A 17511-nucleotide genomic window follows, 5' to 3' on the forward strand; every position below is an offset into this window, starting at 1 on the left:
TGACTGGTTCGAACGTTATTTTATTCCTAAAGTCGGGTTTTACACACATTGTATAATTCTTGTACTCGTCCTGAACTCATGAAGGATGTACACCCACGTGTGAAAGTTGTGATTTTACTACCAAATACGATATCTTTAATTCAACCATTGAAACAAAAAGTTATTAAGACATTTGAGTGCAACTACACACAGAGGGTGATATGGAAACTCCGTGCAGCAGTGGATGCTGACTCAGAGCTTGGAATGCCAAAGTTCCAGCATAAATTTAGCATTGCAAATGCTATCATTTCATCAGTAGTACAGAGAATGAAGTGCCTCAATCATCATTAAATGCAAGCTGGGGAAAATTATGGCCTAGTGTGGTGAATAATTTCACAGTTTTTTTTCCCCCTCAGTAAGGAGTCAGGTCTGGAAAATTGTTCATCTGGTCAAGAGAGTACCAGGTGAGGGATCTGAAGATATGAAGCCAGGAAATCTGAATGAACTCTTAAAAGACAGTGAGGAAGAAAGAACTCCAGAGGAAATGTTGGCATAGCTCAATACCCAGATAGAAAGAAGGTAGATAACAGAAAAGAATAAGAAAAAAGAACCTGCAGATAGTTAACACTGCACTAGTTACATGAGCAGTTCCATGCTGTTGCTAAAATTGCAACATTTTCATTGAACAGTACCTTTACACATCTTGAAATAATACTCTGAAGCAGGGTCTAGAGCAGCTGATGATGCCTTACTGTCAGCTGTATAACACAGTAGAGTAAAATAGATTAGAAATGCATTACAGAATATCTGAGTGCTCCGTTACTTCTGTCCTCTAGTAACATCTCTGCAATGACATCAGTCCACGATCTTCAGCCTATGATCCACAACCATCCACCTTGCCCCAGTAGGGCCTCACCATCTGTCACTGCTTTTCAAGATCATCAACTTGACATGCACCAGCAACCAGAATTTAAGGCAAGAAAACATTGTTATGTACTTTCTTAACTGTATGTGTTACAGTATTTTAAATATGTACACCTCACTCCATCCATGGAGCCCAAAAACATAACCCTATTTTTCCCTTCTATTATGAAAATTGCTTAATGTAATTTTGCATAACATATCATTTTCAAGAATGTAACTAGTATTCAAAGGTCTACTGTATTTGTGATACTGAAAAATTTTATGGAGAATCGAAGTCACTTTCTTGTTTATTATGCATTTGGATTCTGGATTTTTTTAATGTTCACATTCTGCATCAGTGATCACAGACATAATTTGCTTAAGTTGTAAATTTATTTCTTTGGTTAAAGCATATTACATTTTTCCTATGTACTTTATGATTTTGATCTTTAAAGAATATCAGGATTTTGTGTTTAATCATTCTATAAAAGTTTTTTTTTTTTTTTTGTGGGTGCAGTAATTTATACATTAATTTATAACTAGTGGAGAATAAGAAATTTTTCACTTTTATATATTTGATTTATACAAATATATAATACTGAATATCAGATTTACTAGTTTGTAGTTTATCCATGTATTTTAACTCTTGCAGTTTCTTCTATAACCAGCTGGTGTTTGAGAGTGCAGTACTGAACACCAGTGGTGAATTAACAAGAGTTGTGTCAGGGCTTCCACGTGCAGTGTTCCCCAAGGTTTCATTTTCTTTAATTTTTTTTTTTTGAAATAAAATCAAACTCATATTTAATTTACTGTGTAATTTTATTATACATAATTTTGAGTAAATAATTATAGGCATGAAGAGATTTTTAGATAACAGTATATTGGATATATAGTATGTGTTTCCCAGGATACTCCATGTTGTTGATCCACCACTACTGATCACTGTACTGTATTTCTCCACTCTTTATTATTATTGATTTGTCTTTATTTTTTGTATATTTCATTACTATAGTAATACTCCTCCCCTTTCTTCCTAGTGATTCCTTTCTCTTCTCCTCCCTCCTCTTCCCATTTATTCCTCCCTCCTCCTTCCATTTCTTCCTCCCTTCTCCTCCTCCTCCTTTCTCTTCCTCTTCCTCCTTTTTCTTCCTCCCCTTTTTCCTCCTCCTCCTCCTCCTCCTTTTCCTCCTCCTCTCTCTTTGTCCTCCCCCTTTCTCCTCTTCCCTTCTTCCTCCTCTTCCTCCCCTCCTTCCTCCTCTTCCTCCCCTCCTTCCTCCTCTCTTCCCTCCTTCCTCTCCTCCTTCCTCCTCTTCTTCCCCTCCTTCCTCCCCTCCCTCTCTTCATGCAGTACTGAATAACCCATATCTGTTTAGCAATTTTTGGGTATGTAGTATGATTCCTTTAATTCCTCCTCATTTTCTCAACCTAATCCATCTTTTCTCCTTAATTTTTTCTCATCCTAATTCTTTTCCCCTCCTCATGCCTCATCTTTCATCTCCAAATTCCTCATATCTTTTTCCCCCTCATTAATCCTACTTTTTTATATTTTCCTCTCCCCTCAGTTTTTTCCTCCCTAGTCCCTCATATTTTTTCTCATCCTCTTTCCATCCTCATTCTTTTATTTAGGGAAAGTGTACCTCCAAAGTTAAGAGTAATAGTAATGTTTTTGCACTCAACAGCTGCAGCAGCTGGTGTAGGCACCATGACTTCCCCTGTGAGTATGGTCCCTCCATTGCTGCTGCCTTACTCAACTTATTCCCATGATGCCCCATAACATTCCAACAGTAGCCTCCTTAGATTCCCATGATGCCCCCATAACATTCCCACAATAGTCTCTTAAGATTCCCAAGATACCCCTATAATAGTTCCACAATTTCACTTATTCCCATTACTACAAGCATCCTCACAATTCCCTATAAAATTTCACCACATTACCCTGATGTCCCATAACATTTCCATACATTCCCATGATATCCTATAATATTCCATGATGCCCTTTAACATTCCCACATTTTCATTTCCCATAGCATTCCAGTGATACACCATACCATTCTCTGTTCAACACCCAAGGTTGTATTTTAGAAAATGTTTGTCCTTGCTGATTGAATGTGCCTACTACCTCGACTAATATTACTGTACTTGTATTGCAATTGTTGATCCAGCTTTCATGTTTGTGCAAACACTGATTCTTCTTACTGGATGAAAGGAGTTCAATAATTTGAAGCTGTGATGATAGAAACATTTTTTTTTTTTAACAAATATGAAATTTTAATAGTACCTGCATGTTCTAAACTAGTAGGTAGTCAGAAATTTTCTGTAGTTATAAAGTGTGTTTCAAGCAGTGCTGGAAACAACATCCATTTGTTTGTCTGCTTCATGAAGCATTAAAGCTATCTTGATCATTCAACTCGAGAAATGGATCCTCTGCTCACTAAGCATGGCCATGGAAAATTTGGCCACAGTTTTGGCACAGAATTCCACATAGGTTTATTACAAAAGAAATGTACTACTGCCCAGTAAGCCTCCATCATTCTGAACATTTCAAAGTGTGGTGCTTCTGTAATAAAAGAATTCATGTTCAGAACTATGAAAAATTTATTGGATTTGCTGTATCACATTCACCCATTCCCCATTAAAAGAATGTGGCACCAACTAATGAATGTGAAAGACCCCAATGGAAATTAGGCAGACAGTCTGATGACATAGCTTTATGGGTTATCTTGGGTTACTAACCCTCCAAGTTAATAATAAAAATATCTTCATGTAATTGTTGTTCACCAAGAGATGTTAACTCATAAAAAGCAGGGTTTAAACCCATGGCAAGCCACTCATAATATTAGCATGCCAATGTTTTCATTATTGGTCCATGTAGGCCTGAGTTGACCAATGTTGAGAGCACTGGCTTGCTAGTTTGAGAATTGGCTTGCCATGGGCTTGAACCCTGCCCATTCTTTGAGTTGTTTACAATCATGATACTGTATTACAATTTTTGCTAGCCACTGAGAGGGTTGTGGTTTGGTATCTTAGGCAAACACATTTTTCTTGGTTTTGAGGAAGTCTGAAGAGTGTCTGCACCTGGGGTTCCTTGTTAGCACATGGTACTGTAGTGGAGATCTTGAAACTGCCTAACAGAGTTCTGTTAATGCTGTACACTTTATTTAACTAAAAGTCCACAAAGGTGCCACCCATGATCTTTCGAACCTTAATAAAGTTTTTTATAAATTATACAATTGAGAATCCTTTATCTGAAATGCTTGGGACGAAGTTTTTCAGATTTTAGATTATTTTGGAATACAATGGTACCTTGACTTACGAGTTTAATTTGTTCCGTGACCTAGCTCGTAACTCAATTTGCTCGTATATCAAATCAATTTTCCTCATTGAAATTAACTGAAGTGCCATTAATCCGTTCTAGCCCCCAAAAAAAACACCCCAATTATTTTGTTAAGGGATTTTAAATAAGTAAAATGTATTTATAAATAAATGATTTTTGCCTTTTTTGCCAGGGCCCAGCAATGTTTTAGAAATGCTGGAGTATATATGAAACTTCTTGAAGCATGGTGTAAGATGAGTGTCATTCCACTGCCAGTGGATTGACATTCGATAATCGTGCACTGCTTTGGCTTTATTTTTCACTGTTACAAATAAACATGTCTGTCTGTTTCTGTTTATCTGTTTCTATCTGTCTGTCTGTCTATCTGTCTGTCACTCCACTACCAGTGGAATGTCACTCGTGGAGTGACATTTGATGATCGTGCACTGCATTGGATTTATTTTTCACTGTTACAAATAAACATGTCTGTCTGTCTGTTTGTTTCTGTTTATCTGTTTCTATCTGTCTGTTTATCTCTGTCTCTGCCTATCTGTCTTTCTGTCTGCCTGTGTTTCTGTCTTCCTGTCTTTCTACTTGTCTCTGCCTCAGAGAGAGAGCCGCTCATGAACCAACAGGTATTACACACAATGCAGAGTCGTTACGTCTGATTCCTGAACAAGTGAAAATGTGTATTTCTTGCCAGTCATGCTTATTATGCCTTACATCTACAAGCATAGTATAGCACTTTATCTGGATTTTTTGGGTTATCCTAAGTAATTTACACTATATATAACTATTTGTGTGTACCTGAGAGATAGAGACAGACAGACAGAGAGAGAGATAAATACAGACAGACAGAAGGAGATAGAGACAGCCAAAGCAAGTCGGCCACCCAACCAGCCAGCCTGTAGAACATGTATTATATATGTTCCAGAATTGTTTTTTACTTAGGGCATACGTTATAGAACATTCTGGCAGGCTGACACTACCAGTGGTATCAAAATTGAAAGGATGTTATACATTGGTTATTATCGAGATTTTGATATTTCCTCTCTCCTGTGAGTGGTGGCATATCTGAAGCTCGCTCATAACTCGAATTTTGGCTCACAACTCAAAGCAAAAAATCGACCGAGTGACAGTTCATAACTCGAAAAACTCATAACTTGGGGCACTCTTAAGTCAAGGTACCACTGTATTTGTATATTTGCATCAATAAAATGGGACAGCTTGGGGATGGGACCCAAATCTAAACACTGTACTGTACTGTACAGGTACTGTGCCCCCCCAAAAAATGATCACTGTTTTCACAAAACGAAGAATGCAGGCCCAGATACTACAACCAAGCAACATATGTTCACTCCAACACTGACGAATCCACTCCATCAGTACACAATTGACATCTTTGTTTTTCCTTCTATGCAGTGTTTTCCTAATTTTCATTAACTTCTGTTCATCATTTTCAGCATAGAACCTCATCAATTTGTCCTTCTGTTTCTTTAGATCATAGTGGCTGTTCCTCAGTCAGATGCTTCACACTTACACTGCTCTCAAGTTCTTCCAGCAACTTGACTTTCTGTGATATAAACGTAAATGCTGCCTCTCTTTCTTTTCACTATTTCCCATAGGTCTTTTCAACATTTTCAACAGTATCTTCACACTACAGAGAAAAAAACATACAGTAATCAGAGAGTAATTGCTTCTGACAACAAACTGAATGATTCCCTTGTGGCATGTCATGTCAACGCCTAAAAACTTTTGGATTTTGAAAGTTTTTTGGATTTTGGAATTTCAGGTAAAGGATTCTTTAAATGAACATCTGATGCATGTTGCTTAAATTATAATTAGCTCATCCATTAACTTTCTGGCAGCATTTTCTGTAGCTTTTTCAAACAAGTTTAGCATAAATATAATAATAATGCCCAGTAGCTTGTTTGATCATGTTTGCTACAACTGAGGAACAGACCACTTCCTGTATAGCAGATAGAGGTAGGGAGCCTTGATTGAGAACTTTCTCAGCTGTCTGTACAGCCTGGGAAGTGTGGTGATGTCAGTGCTCTTTTGGACCACCAGGCCTAAGGTCTCAGTGTGGGGATTCCATCATCAACCATGGAGGCTCCACCACAGATTTAGGCCCCCTTTTTCCCTACTGTTGACTAGTCTTGACATTTTTGACCAGATCATTTTGTTGCATTTTGTCATCCAAGCAAGCTCACAGGGAAGGTCAGTGGTGCACAAACTGCAACAAATATTCAAGGGCAAGAATTAGTACTGTAAGAATGATTGGAAGCTCCTGTGGTCAAACTAAGAGCCTCTCCATAACATAAAAAGTAAATGTTTTCACTAGCCTGTGAACCATTTAGTAACAATAGCCTGGTGGACCAGGCAATCAACAAGCTTTAGGCTGGGCTCCAGGGTTAGAAAAACCTTTGAAACAAGTACCAAGCATGTCATGCAACTATACCACATGCATGACCATAAACCCTCAAATAAGAGAGTTATTAGCACAGAGATCTGTCTAACACTGAGTAGGAATATGTGAGCATTGTGACCTGGAAAGTGCAGGATAAGCATTTGACAAGTCAGAGGTTGATGGGGAAGAGCTGGCTTGGGTGACAACATCAGGGGATGCTTAGTGAGGAATTGTCTTAACTGTTGTTTGTCCCTGATATTGAACACTGTGGCAGTGTAAAGTGGAATGGAAATTCACGTTCAGTTAAATACTGTTCAGGCTGATCGAGGTAGAGGCATTAACAACTTATGGCCATTAAAAATTGTGCCAGTGAAAAACTAACAATTCATGGAAATCTAGAGGAAAATTTTATGGACAAAACATTACATATTAAATAAGAAAATTGGTACTATACCCTCTTGTTAAGTATATGTTCAGCATGTAAATCATGTGTCATGTCCTGTAAACCCACAAAGAAAAATTGCAGCATAAACAAAATTATTTTTTTTTTAACTTTGCATTACCATGTGGTGTTATGTATTGTACAGTATATCCATATTTATTAGCAATTGTATACTATAACAAACATTGTTACTTAGCTGTAGTTATTGGGAAAAATTAGCTTTAAATACTAAAATTCCATGAAAATTAGAAAGATTTTGACACTGATACCTAACGTTGTCAAGTGTACATGTACAGGTCGGTCATCACTAATCCTGTAATCAGTTATCTGGTTGCATCAGTAATCTGGCACTAATTTTGGCTAGCATAATTTCAAATTTCATCATTATACTGACTCACATCATTATACTGACTCAGATCATTATACTGACTCAGAAATTGTGCAGATGGTTTATAAATCCACAGCAGCAAGCCAGTGGAGGAGAAAGCAGTGACGAAAATAAGGAAGATGTAGCAGAAAGAGTCTCTGTTGATAGGTTAATTAAGTGTATTTTAACCTAACCACTCTGTAATCCGCAAACTCATTAATCTGACACACCACAGGTCCCAATGATGCCAGATTAGTGATGGCCGCCCTGTACCCTCTTTAACACTTATTTCATTAAACTCGCTAGTAATTGTGTGCTTTACCATTGACTAGCATATAAAAAAGTTATAAATATTGCTATAATTACGTATACTGAAATATATTTTTTTTTTGTTTGAAAACATGAACAAATGTCCTGATTTTACTCCATGAATCAAAACAGGTCTTGAGTTTTTGAAATAAAAAAGTCTAAATTAGAGGTGCTTGTCTGCATGTAAACTACTATAATGAAAGGATGTGCTTGTGTGAGTGGGAGGCAGAGTGTATACTGAGGGTATTTAGATTTCATAGAGACATATTTCTTAGCACTAGAAACAAGAACATCATGAGGCCACAATTGTAAACTGAAAAGTTGGTAGTACTGAAAGGACACTAAAACATTTTTCTTCATAAATGGAGTAGTAGAATATTGGAATGATATCCGAGAGCAGATAGTGTGTGCTACACCTGCTGGAAGCCTTGAAAGTTATATTACCTACACATTAAACACTGAGCACAGCTCTCCTCCTCTACTGTGATTACAAATAGGCATCTAATGAAGATGGGATACCATACTTATAACTACTACTGTAATGTATTTACTTATAGCTAATTGTGCTCACAGTTAAGGTTTTCTTTTACAAACCAGGAAGCTTCAGTCAGCAGGACTTCCACATTTGTAATCTGATGAAAATATTAGAATCCTAATGTTAAATAAATGTTAAGGTATTCATATATAATCTCCAAGCGTAGTGTTCATGTTTGGGTTATGTGCTGGACTAATTGTCAGCCTAATAGCATTATTTTGATTTAAATAATTTGGTAAGTACAGTAAATAAAAATCTTTGTTCATTATATGCATTGGAATCCAGCAACTTCTTGGTACCAGATTTTCATATACTGTAATGGTGGTGGTGGGGGGGGGGGGGCTAACTGTGTGTCCTCTGCTGTACCTTACAGAGCCTCTGTGTCAGACTGCATATTTGATTATTTATATATGAAGTGAATATATTTAGATGCAGCCTTAATAAACTTTGTGTAAAGCTTTTGTAGGATTTGTGTATTAGTGAAATGATTCCATTTTTGTGCTGGCTTGTTATAAATGCTTTTAATTATAGCATACTGTCTATTGAAACTAACCTGCATCTTAAGCATTGAATGTTCTGCAATTAATAAGCTAATGTATGCAATCATTAATTTAAGACTTAGTCTTCAAAAACACATTTGGCTTTTATTTATCAACTGTATGAATAAAAGTAACATTTTGTAGACAGTTGAATAATTCAGTATTTCATTATTCATGGCATACAGTAATTTTAAAAGTTACAGTATTTAGATTGAACAAAAGTACTTATAAATTAGATATTTATTCTTGCCTTTTTCTTACAGGAAGGTCCTAAACGTAAAAAAAACAGGAAACGTTCAAAGAAGAGGACACCTCTGATTGGGACCTGTACATCATCCAATCCAGGAGAGATCATAGGAGAGCCACCACAAAGACCAACCTTAGTATCTTCAGAAGTTGAAGCACTGCAGGTGGAGTCACCAAAGTCAGCAGAACTTGGAAATTGTCTTCGGCAGTCAAAAGTCACATCCCCAAGGAAAGGACCTTCACAAAAACCACTGTGCAATACTGGATCACAGAAAACAGAGCCTTTATTGTCAGGACTGCATGTAACACAGCCTAAACATACAGAGATAGCCAGTGGTGACCCTTCAAAGACAGCACTAAAAGTGGCTTCTTCAAATGGACCAGTTTCCACATTATTCACACTGAATGTTGAACAAACACAACAAAGGGCATCAAAGATCAAAAGTTCAAAGACAGCAAATACAGAATCTATGAAAATAACACAATCTAAAATTAGAACTTCAGAGTCTGAAACTCAGCCACAAGTGCTTTTAGAAGGCAAAACAAAATTGAAACAGGTAAATAAAAAATCTCCACAAAAGACATCGTCTTCATCAGAATTAAATGTTGCACAAGGGTGTAAATTACCCTTCATCCCTGTTTCAGAACTACTAGTAGCAGACACGCACTCATCATCCATCCCAGCTGTAAATGTAGAAAACACTCATTCAAAACCAAATGTGAAGGAGAAAAATACCTCATCAGTAACAGAGGAAACACATATGCCAAATTTACCCCCAATGCAGTTTGAACTGAATACAGTCATCATGTCTGAAGCAAAAAATAAGTTAGATCATCTGTGTAATCTTTTGGACAGTATTGTAATTGAACATAGTGGTAAGGAAGGATACAGCACTAATACTGTTATACCTGTTCTAGTTGACCAAACTGCCAAAGGAACATCAGAAGTCGCTGTTATCCCATCAAAATTTGAATCTCTCCCTGGTACTGTGTCAGAATGTCAAGGAGAAAAAACTAAGGAAGACATAGAACATGAAAGAAAGGCTCGAAAAGAAGCAAAAGCAATGAAGAAGAAAGGTGGAGACAAGAGTAAAAGTGAAAATGATAAACAGGAGAACTTTAATTGCATTAAAGTAGAGAAAAAGAAGGCAGTTCAACAAGGAAAGCCATTGGTAGTGTCTGCTGTTACTGAGGAGAAACTCCCTAGAGGCAAGCAGGAGCCATCAGGGTCATCTGTACCATCTCAGGGAACTAGCCAGGAAAGTACAACTGCAAAATCAAAAGCAGATTTGAAGAGAGAGAGGCGTGAAAAGCAGGAGGCTCAGAGACAAGCAAAAATGATAGCAAAGGCTAAAGAGGTAGAAAAGCAAACAAAGGGACAGGAACAGGTCCATCTTAGTAATGATAAAGCAAAGCCAGCTCCAAAGAAAAAGAAATCTGCAGGTGAAGGAGCAAAGCGATCGAGGGATAGAAGGATTCCCTTACTGGGTCACCTCCCTCTACATTTCTCACAGCTACCCATTTACCCTGTCAACTGTGATGACATCCATCCAGCTGTCAGAACTCTTGGATTGAAAATGAGGGTGATTATTTTATTTATTTTCTGAGTTCCACATTATATTCTTCATTCTATAACTACAGTCAATAACTGAACATCAAAATGATCCCTGAATCTGGAGTTTACACCACTTTACCAAGACCATTATATGTGTACTGTAAACCATTTTACTTTCAGGTAGTTTCAAGTCAGAATCACAAAGCTAATTTTGTAAATACTGCCTAAAAGTTATTCTTTGAAAATATGAAGAAACAAGAAACAATTCTCCAACAATACAAGTATCTCATTCTAGCACTTTCAATTTTTATTAGTTTAATTAAATTTTGGGTTTTGGACAAATCATTCAGAAAAAATTATGGTGAGGATTCTGACCCCAGTGCTTATGAATTAACAAAAATAAAAAAATGGACATAAGTGTTATATGCAAAATTAGGTGACGGTTATTTCATACACTTTTGAAAAGCCCAGGGTTATGCAGAGCACTTGGGGCAAACTAAAACTAGAACCTAACATTGTTTAGTCTGAGGTTATTTGAATGCTCTGTTGAATAAAAATAAGTTGTCTGCAGATAAGATTATTAAATGTAATGATAATTATTTTAGTAACAAAACTATTAAAATAACTATATTAATGTAAAGAGATGGTAATACAAAACTGTATTGTCAATCTTAGTTATAAAACTTTTTAGGGATACAAATATAGTGGTGACAGCAAGTGCCTGAGTTTGAATTAGATATATTTGAAATTTATATTTGAGATATGTAAATTTACATCAAATTCAGGTGATTTTTTTTTTTTTTTTTTTTTTTTTTAAAATCATTTGGCAGTTAGGGAACTTCTAGGATTTTTTGAAATTCCGCAAGCATGTGTGAGCGTGTTTGATAGGAGTGAATGGAGATGAATGCTATTTTGGGACCTGACAAGCTGTTGGAGTGTGAGCAGGGTAATATTTTGTGAAGGGATTCAGGGAACCTGGTTAGCCGGACTTGAGCCCTGGAAGTGGGAACTACAGTGCCTGCACCTTAAAGGAGGGCTTTGGGATATTGGCAGTTTGGAGGGACATCTAAACTGTTGTATCTGGGCACCTCTGCAAAAACTGATTATGTATGAGTGATGGTGAAAGCGTTGAATGATGATGAAAGTTTTTTCTTTCTTTTGGGGTTTTTCTTTTTTAGGTCACCCTACCTAAGTGGGAAATGGTTGACGTGTTAAAAAAAATAAAGGAGAGCAGATGATAGAGTGGGAGAGGCACTGTCAAGAAATTTTAATGAAAATAAGAAAAAATTTTGGAGTGAGTTAAACAAGTTAAGAAAGCCTAGGGAAAGTATGGATTTGTCAGTTAAAAACAGAGTAGGGGAGTTAGTAGATGGGGAGATGGAGGTATTAGGTAGATGGCAAGAATATTTTGAGGAACTTTTAAATGTTAAGGAAGAAAGGGAGGCGGTAATTTCATGCACTGGTCAGGGAGGTATACCATCTTTTTGGAGTGAAGAAGAGCAGAATGTAAGTGTGGGGGAGGTACGTGAGGCATTACATAGAATGAAAGGGGGTAAAGCAGCTGGAACTGATGGGATCATGACAGAAATGTTAAAAGCAGGGGGGGGATATAGTGTTGGAGTGGTTGGTACTTTTGTTTAATAAATGTATGAAAAAGGGGAAGGTACCTAGGGATTGGCGGAGAGCATGTATAGTCCCTTTTTATAAAGGGAAAGGGGACAAAAGAGATTGTAAAAATTATAGAGGAATAAGTTTACTGAGTATACCAGGAAAAGTATACGGTAGGGTTATAATTGAAAGAATTAGAGGTAAGACAGCATGTAGGATTGCGGATGAGCAAGGAGGTTTCAGAGTGGGTAGGGGATGTGTAGATCAAGTGTTTACATTGAAGTATATATGTGAACAGTATTTAGATAAAGGTAGGGAAGTTTTTATTGCATTTATGGATTTAGAAAAGACATATGATAGTGGATAGAGGAGCAATGTTGCAGATGTTGCAAGTATATGGAATAGGTGGTAAGTTACTAAATGCTGTAAAGAGCTTTTATGAGGATAGTGAGGCTCAGGTTAGGGTGTGTAGAAGAGAGGGAGACTACTTCCCGGTAAAAGTAGGTCTTAGACAGGGATGTGTAATGTCACCATGGTTGTTTAATATATTTATAGATGGGGTTGTAAAAGAAGTAAATGCTAGGGTGTTTGGGAGAGGAGTGGGATTAAATTATGGGGAATCAAATTCAAAATGGGAATTGACACAGTTACTTTTTGCTGATACTGTGCTTATGGGAGATTCTAAAGAAAAATTGCAAAGGTTAGTGGATGAGTTTGGGAATGTGTGTAAAGGTAGAAAGTTGAAAGTGAACATAGAAAAGAGTAAGGTGATGAGGGTATCAAATGATTTAGATAAAGAAAAATTGGATATCAAATTGAGGAGGAGGAGTATGGAAGAAGTGAATGTTTTCAGATACTTGGGAGTTGACGTGTCAGCGGATGGATTTATGAAGGATGAGGTTAATCATAGAATTGATGAAGGAATAAAGGTGAGTGGTGCGTTGAGGTATATGTGGAGTCAAAAAACGTTATCTATGGAGGCAAAGAAGGGAATGTATGAAAGTATAGTAGTACCAACACTCTTATATGGGTGTGAAGCTTGGGTGGTAAATGCAGCAGGGAGGAGACGGTTGGAGGCAGTGGAGATGTCCTGTCTAAGGGCAATGTGTGGTGTAAATATTATGCAGAAAATTCAGAGTGTGGAAATTAGGAAAAGGTGTGGAGTTAATAAAAGTATTAGTCAGAGGGCAGAAGAGGGGTTGTTGAGGTGGTTTGGTCATTTAGAGAGAATGGATCAAAGTAGAATGACATGGAAAGCATATAAATCTATAGGGGAAGGAAGGCAGGGTAGGGGTCGTCCTCGAAAGGGTTGGAGAGAGGGGGTAAAGGAGGTTTTGTGGGTGAGGGGCTTGGACTTCCAGCAAGCGTGCGTGAGCGTGTTAGATAGGAGTGAATGGAGACGAATGGTACTTGGGACCTGACGATCTGTTGGAGTGTGAGCAGGGTAATATTTAGTGAAGGGATTCAGGGAAACCGGTTATTTTCATATAGTCGGACTTGAGTCCTGGAAATGGGAAGTACAATGCCTGCACTTTAAAGGAGGGGTTTGGGATATTGGCAGTTTGGAGGGATATGTTGTGTATCTTTATATGTGTATGCTTCTAGACTGTTGTATTCTGAGCACCTCTGCAAAAACAGTGATAATGTGCGAGTGTGGTGAAAGTGTTGAATGATGATGAAAGTATTTTCTTTTTGGGGATTTTCTTTCTTTTTTTGGGTCACCCTGCCTCGGTGGGAGACGGCCGACTTGTTGAAAAAAAAAAAAAAAAATTCAGGGAAACCGGTTATTTTCATATAGTCGGACTTGAGTCCTGGAAATGGGAAGTACAATGCTTGCACTTTAAAGGAGGGGTTTGGGATATTGGCAGTTTGGAGGGATATGTTGTGTATCTTTATATGTATATGCTTCTAAACTGTTGTATTCTGAGCGCCTCTGCAAAAACAGTGATAATGTGTGAGTGTGGTGAAAGTGTTGAATGATGATGAAAGTATTTTCTTTTTGGGGATTTTCTTTCTTTTTTGGGTCACCCTGCCTCGGTGGGAGACGGCTGACTTGTTGAAAAAAAAAAAAAAAAATATATATATATGTATATATGTGTGTATATATATATATATATATATATATATATTTATATTATATTATATTATCACACCGGCCGATTCCCACCAAGGCAGGGTGGCCCGAAAAAGAAAAACTTTCACCATCATTCACTCCATCACTGTCTTGCCAGAAGGGTGCTTTACACTACAGTTTTTAAACTGCAACATTAACACCCCTCCTTCAGAGTGCAGGCACTGTACTTCCCATCTCCAGGACTCAAGTCCGGCCTGCCGGTTTCCCTGAATCCCTTCATAAATGTTACTTTGCTCACACTCCAACAGCACGTCAAGTATTAAAAACCATTTGTCTCCATTCACTCCTATCAAACACGCTCACGCATGCCTGCCGGAAGTCCAAGCCCCTCGCACACAAAACCTCCTTTACCCCCTCCCTCCAACCCTTCCTAGGCCGACCCCTACCCCGCCTTCCTTCCACTACAGACTGATACACTCTTGAAGTCATTCTGTTTCGCTCCATTCTCTCTACATGTCCGAACCACCTCAACAACCCTTCCTCAGCCCTCTGGACAACAGTTTTGGTAATCCCGCACCTCCTCCTAACTTCCAAACTACGAATTCTCTGCATTATATTCACACCACACATTGCCCTCAGACATGACATCTCCACTGCCTCCAGCCTTCTCCTCGCTGCAACATTCATCACCCACTCTTCACACCCATATAAGAGCGTTGGTAAAACTATACTCTCATACATTCCCCTCTTTGCCTCCAAGGACAAAGTTCTTTGTCTCCACAGACTCCTAAGTGCACCACTCACTCTTTTTCCCTCATCAATTCTATGATTCACCTCATCTTTCATAGACCCATCTGCTGACACGTCCACTCCCAAATATCTGAATACGTTCACCTCCTCCATACTCTCTCCCTCCAATCTGATATTCAATCTTTCATCACCTAATCTTTTTGTTATCCTCATAACCTTACTCTTTCCTGTATTCACCTTTAATTTCTTCTTTTGCACACCCTACCAAATTCATCCACCAATCTCTGCAACTTCTCTTCAGAATCTCCCAAGAGCACAGTGTCATCAGCAAAGAGCAGCTGTGACAACTCCCACTTTGTGTGTGATTCTTTATCTTTTAACTCCACGCCTCTTGCCAAGACCCTCGCATTTACTTCTCTTACAACCCCATCTATAAATATATTAAACAACCACGGTGACATCACACATCCTTGTCTAAGGCCTACTTTTACTGGGAAAAAATTTCCCTCTTTCCTACATACTCTAACTTGAGCCTCACTATCCTCGTAAAAACTCTTCACTGCTTTCAGTAACCTACCTCCTACACCATACACTTGCAACATCTGCCACATTGCCCCCCTATCCACCCTGTCATACGCCTTTTCCAAATCCATAAATGCCACAAAGACCTCTTTAGCCTTATCTAAATACTGTTCACTTATATGTTTCACTGTAAACACCTGGTCCACACACCCCCTACCTTTCCTAAAGCCTCCTTGTTCATCTGCTATCCTATTCTCCGTCTTACTCTTAATTCTTTCAATTATAACTCTACCATACACTTTACCAGGTACACTCAACAGACTTATCCCCCTATAATTTTTGCACTCTCTTTTATCCCCTTTGCCTTTATACAAAGGAACTATGCATGCTCTCTGCCAATCCCTAGGTACCTTACCTTCTTCCATACATTTATTAAATAATTGCACCAACCACTCCAAAACTATATCCCCACCTGCTTTTAACATTTCTATCTTTATCCCATCAATCCCGGCTGCCTTACCCCCTTTCATTTTACCTACTGCCTCACGAACTTCCCCCACACTCACAACTGGCTCTTCCTCACTCCTACAAGATGTTATTCCTCCTTGCCCTATACACGAAATCACAGCTTCCCTATCTTCATCAACATTTAACAATTCCTCAAAATATTCCTTCCATCTTCCCAATACCTCTAACTCTCCATTTAATAACTCTCCTCTCCTATTTTTAACTGACAAATCCATTTGTTCTCTAGGCTTTCTTAACTTGTTAATCTCACTCCAAAACTTTTTCTTATTTTCAACAAAATTTGTTGATAACATCTCACCCACTCTCTCATTTGCTCTCTTTTTACATTGCTTCACCACTCTCTTAACTTCTCTCTTTTTCTCCATATACTCTTCCCTCCTTGCATCACTTCTACTTTGTAAAAACTTCTCATATGCTAACTTTTTCTCCCTTACTACTCTCTTTACATCATCATTCCACCAATCGCTCCTCTTCCCTCCTGCACCCACTTTCCTGTAACCACAAACTTCTGCTGAACACTCTAACACTACATTTTTAAACCTACCCCATACCTCTTCGACCCCATTGCCTATGCTCTCATTAGCCCATCTATCCTCCAATAGCTGTTTATATCTTACCCTAACTGCCTCCTCTTTTAGTTTATAAACCTTCACCTCTCTCTTCCCTGATGCTTCTATTCTCCTTGTATCCCATCTACCTTTTACTCTCAGTGTAGCTACAACTAGAAAGTGATCTGATATATCTGTGGCCCCTCTATAAACATGTACATCCTGAAGTCTACTCAACAGTCTTTTATCTACCAATACATAATCCAACAAACTACTGTCATTTCGCCCTACATCATATCGTGTATACTTATTTATCCTCTTTTTCTTAAAATATGTATTACCTATAACTAAACCCCTTTCTATACAAAGTTCAATCAAAGGGCTCCCATTATCATTTACACCTGGCACCCCAAACTTACCTACCACACCCTCTCTAAAAGTTTCTCCTACTTTAGCATTCAAGTCCCCTACCACAATTACTCTCTCACTTGGTTCAAAGGCTCCTATACATTCACTTAACATCTCCCAAAATCTCTCTCTCTCCTCTGCATTCCTCTCTTCTCCAGGTGCATACACGCTTATTATGACCCACTTCTCGCATCCAACCTTTACTTTAATCCACATAATTCTTGAATTTACACATTCATATTCTCTTTTCTCCTTCCATAACTGATCATTTAACATTACTGCTACCCCTTCCTTTGCTCTAACTCTCTCAGATACTCCAGATTTAATCCCATTTATTTCCCCCCACTGAAACTCTCCTACCCCCTTCAGCTTTGTTTCGCTTAGGGCCAGGACATCCAACTTCTTTTCATTCATAACATCAGCAATCATCTGTTTCTTGTCATCCGCACTACATCCACGCACATTTAAGCAACCC

General features: G+C 38.1%; 1 protein-coding gene across 7 annotated transcripts in view; it reads left to right on the top strand.

The window, feature by feature from the left end:
* Nucleotides 1–17511, top strand: part of eIF2Bdelta (eukaryotic translation initiation factor 2B subunit delta) — a 75370-nt gene that overhangs the window by 19919 nt on the left and 37940 nt on the right. For 5 of the 7 annotated variants that reach the window (XR_011392440.1, XR_011392439.1, XM_070088833.1 and 2 more), the window contains 2 exons: nt 2562–2596; nt 9061–10626. Coding sequence is in view for 5 of the 7 variants with exons in the window: in XM_070088833.1 (XP_069944934.1) it covers nt 2562–2596; nt 9061–10626 (1601 nt within the window). In the remaining 2 variants the exon portion in view is untranslated. Of the gene's footprint in view, nt 1–1611; nt 1635–2561; nt 2597–9060; nt 10627–17511 lie in introns of those variants that run through there. The other 2 variants (XM_070088834.1, XM_053780508.2) reach the window with 2 other exon arrangements.

This window comes from Cherax quadricarinatus, chromosome 26 (genome assembly GCF_038502225.1).
Source record: "Cherax quadricarinatus isolate ZL_2023a chromosome 26, ASM3850222v1, whole genome shotgun sequence".
NCBI lineage: Eukaryota > Metazoa > Arthropoda > Malacostraca > Decapoda > Parastacidae > Cherax > Cherax quadricarinatus.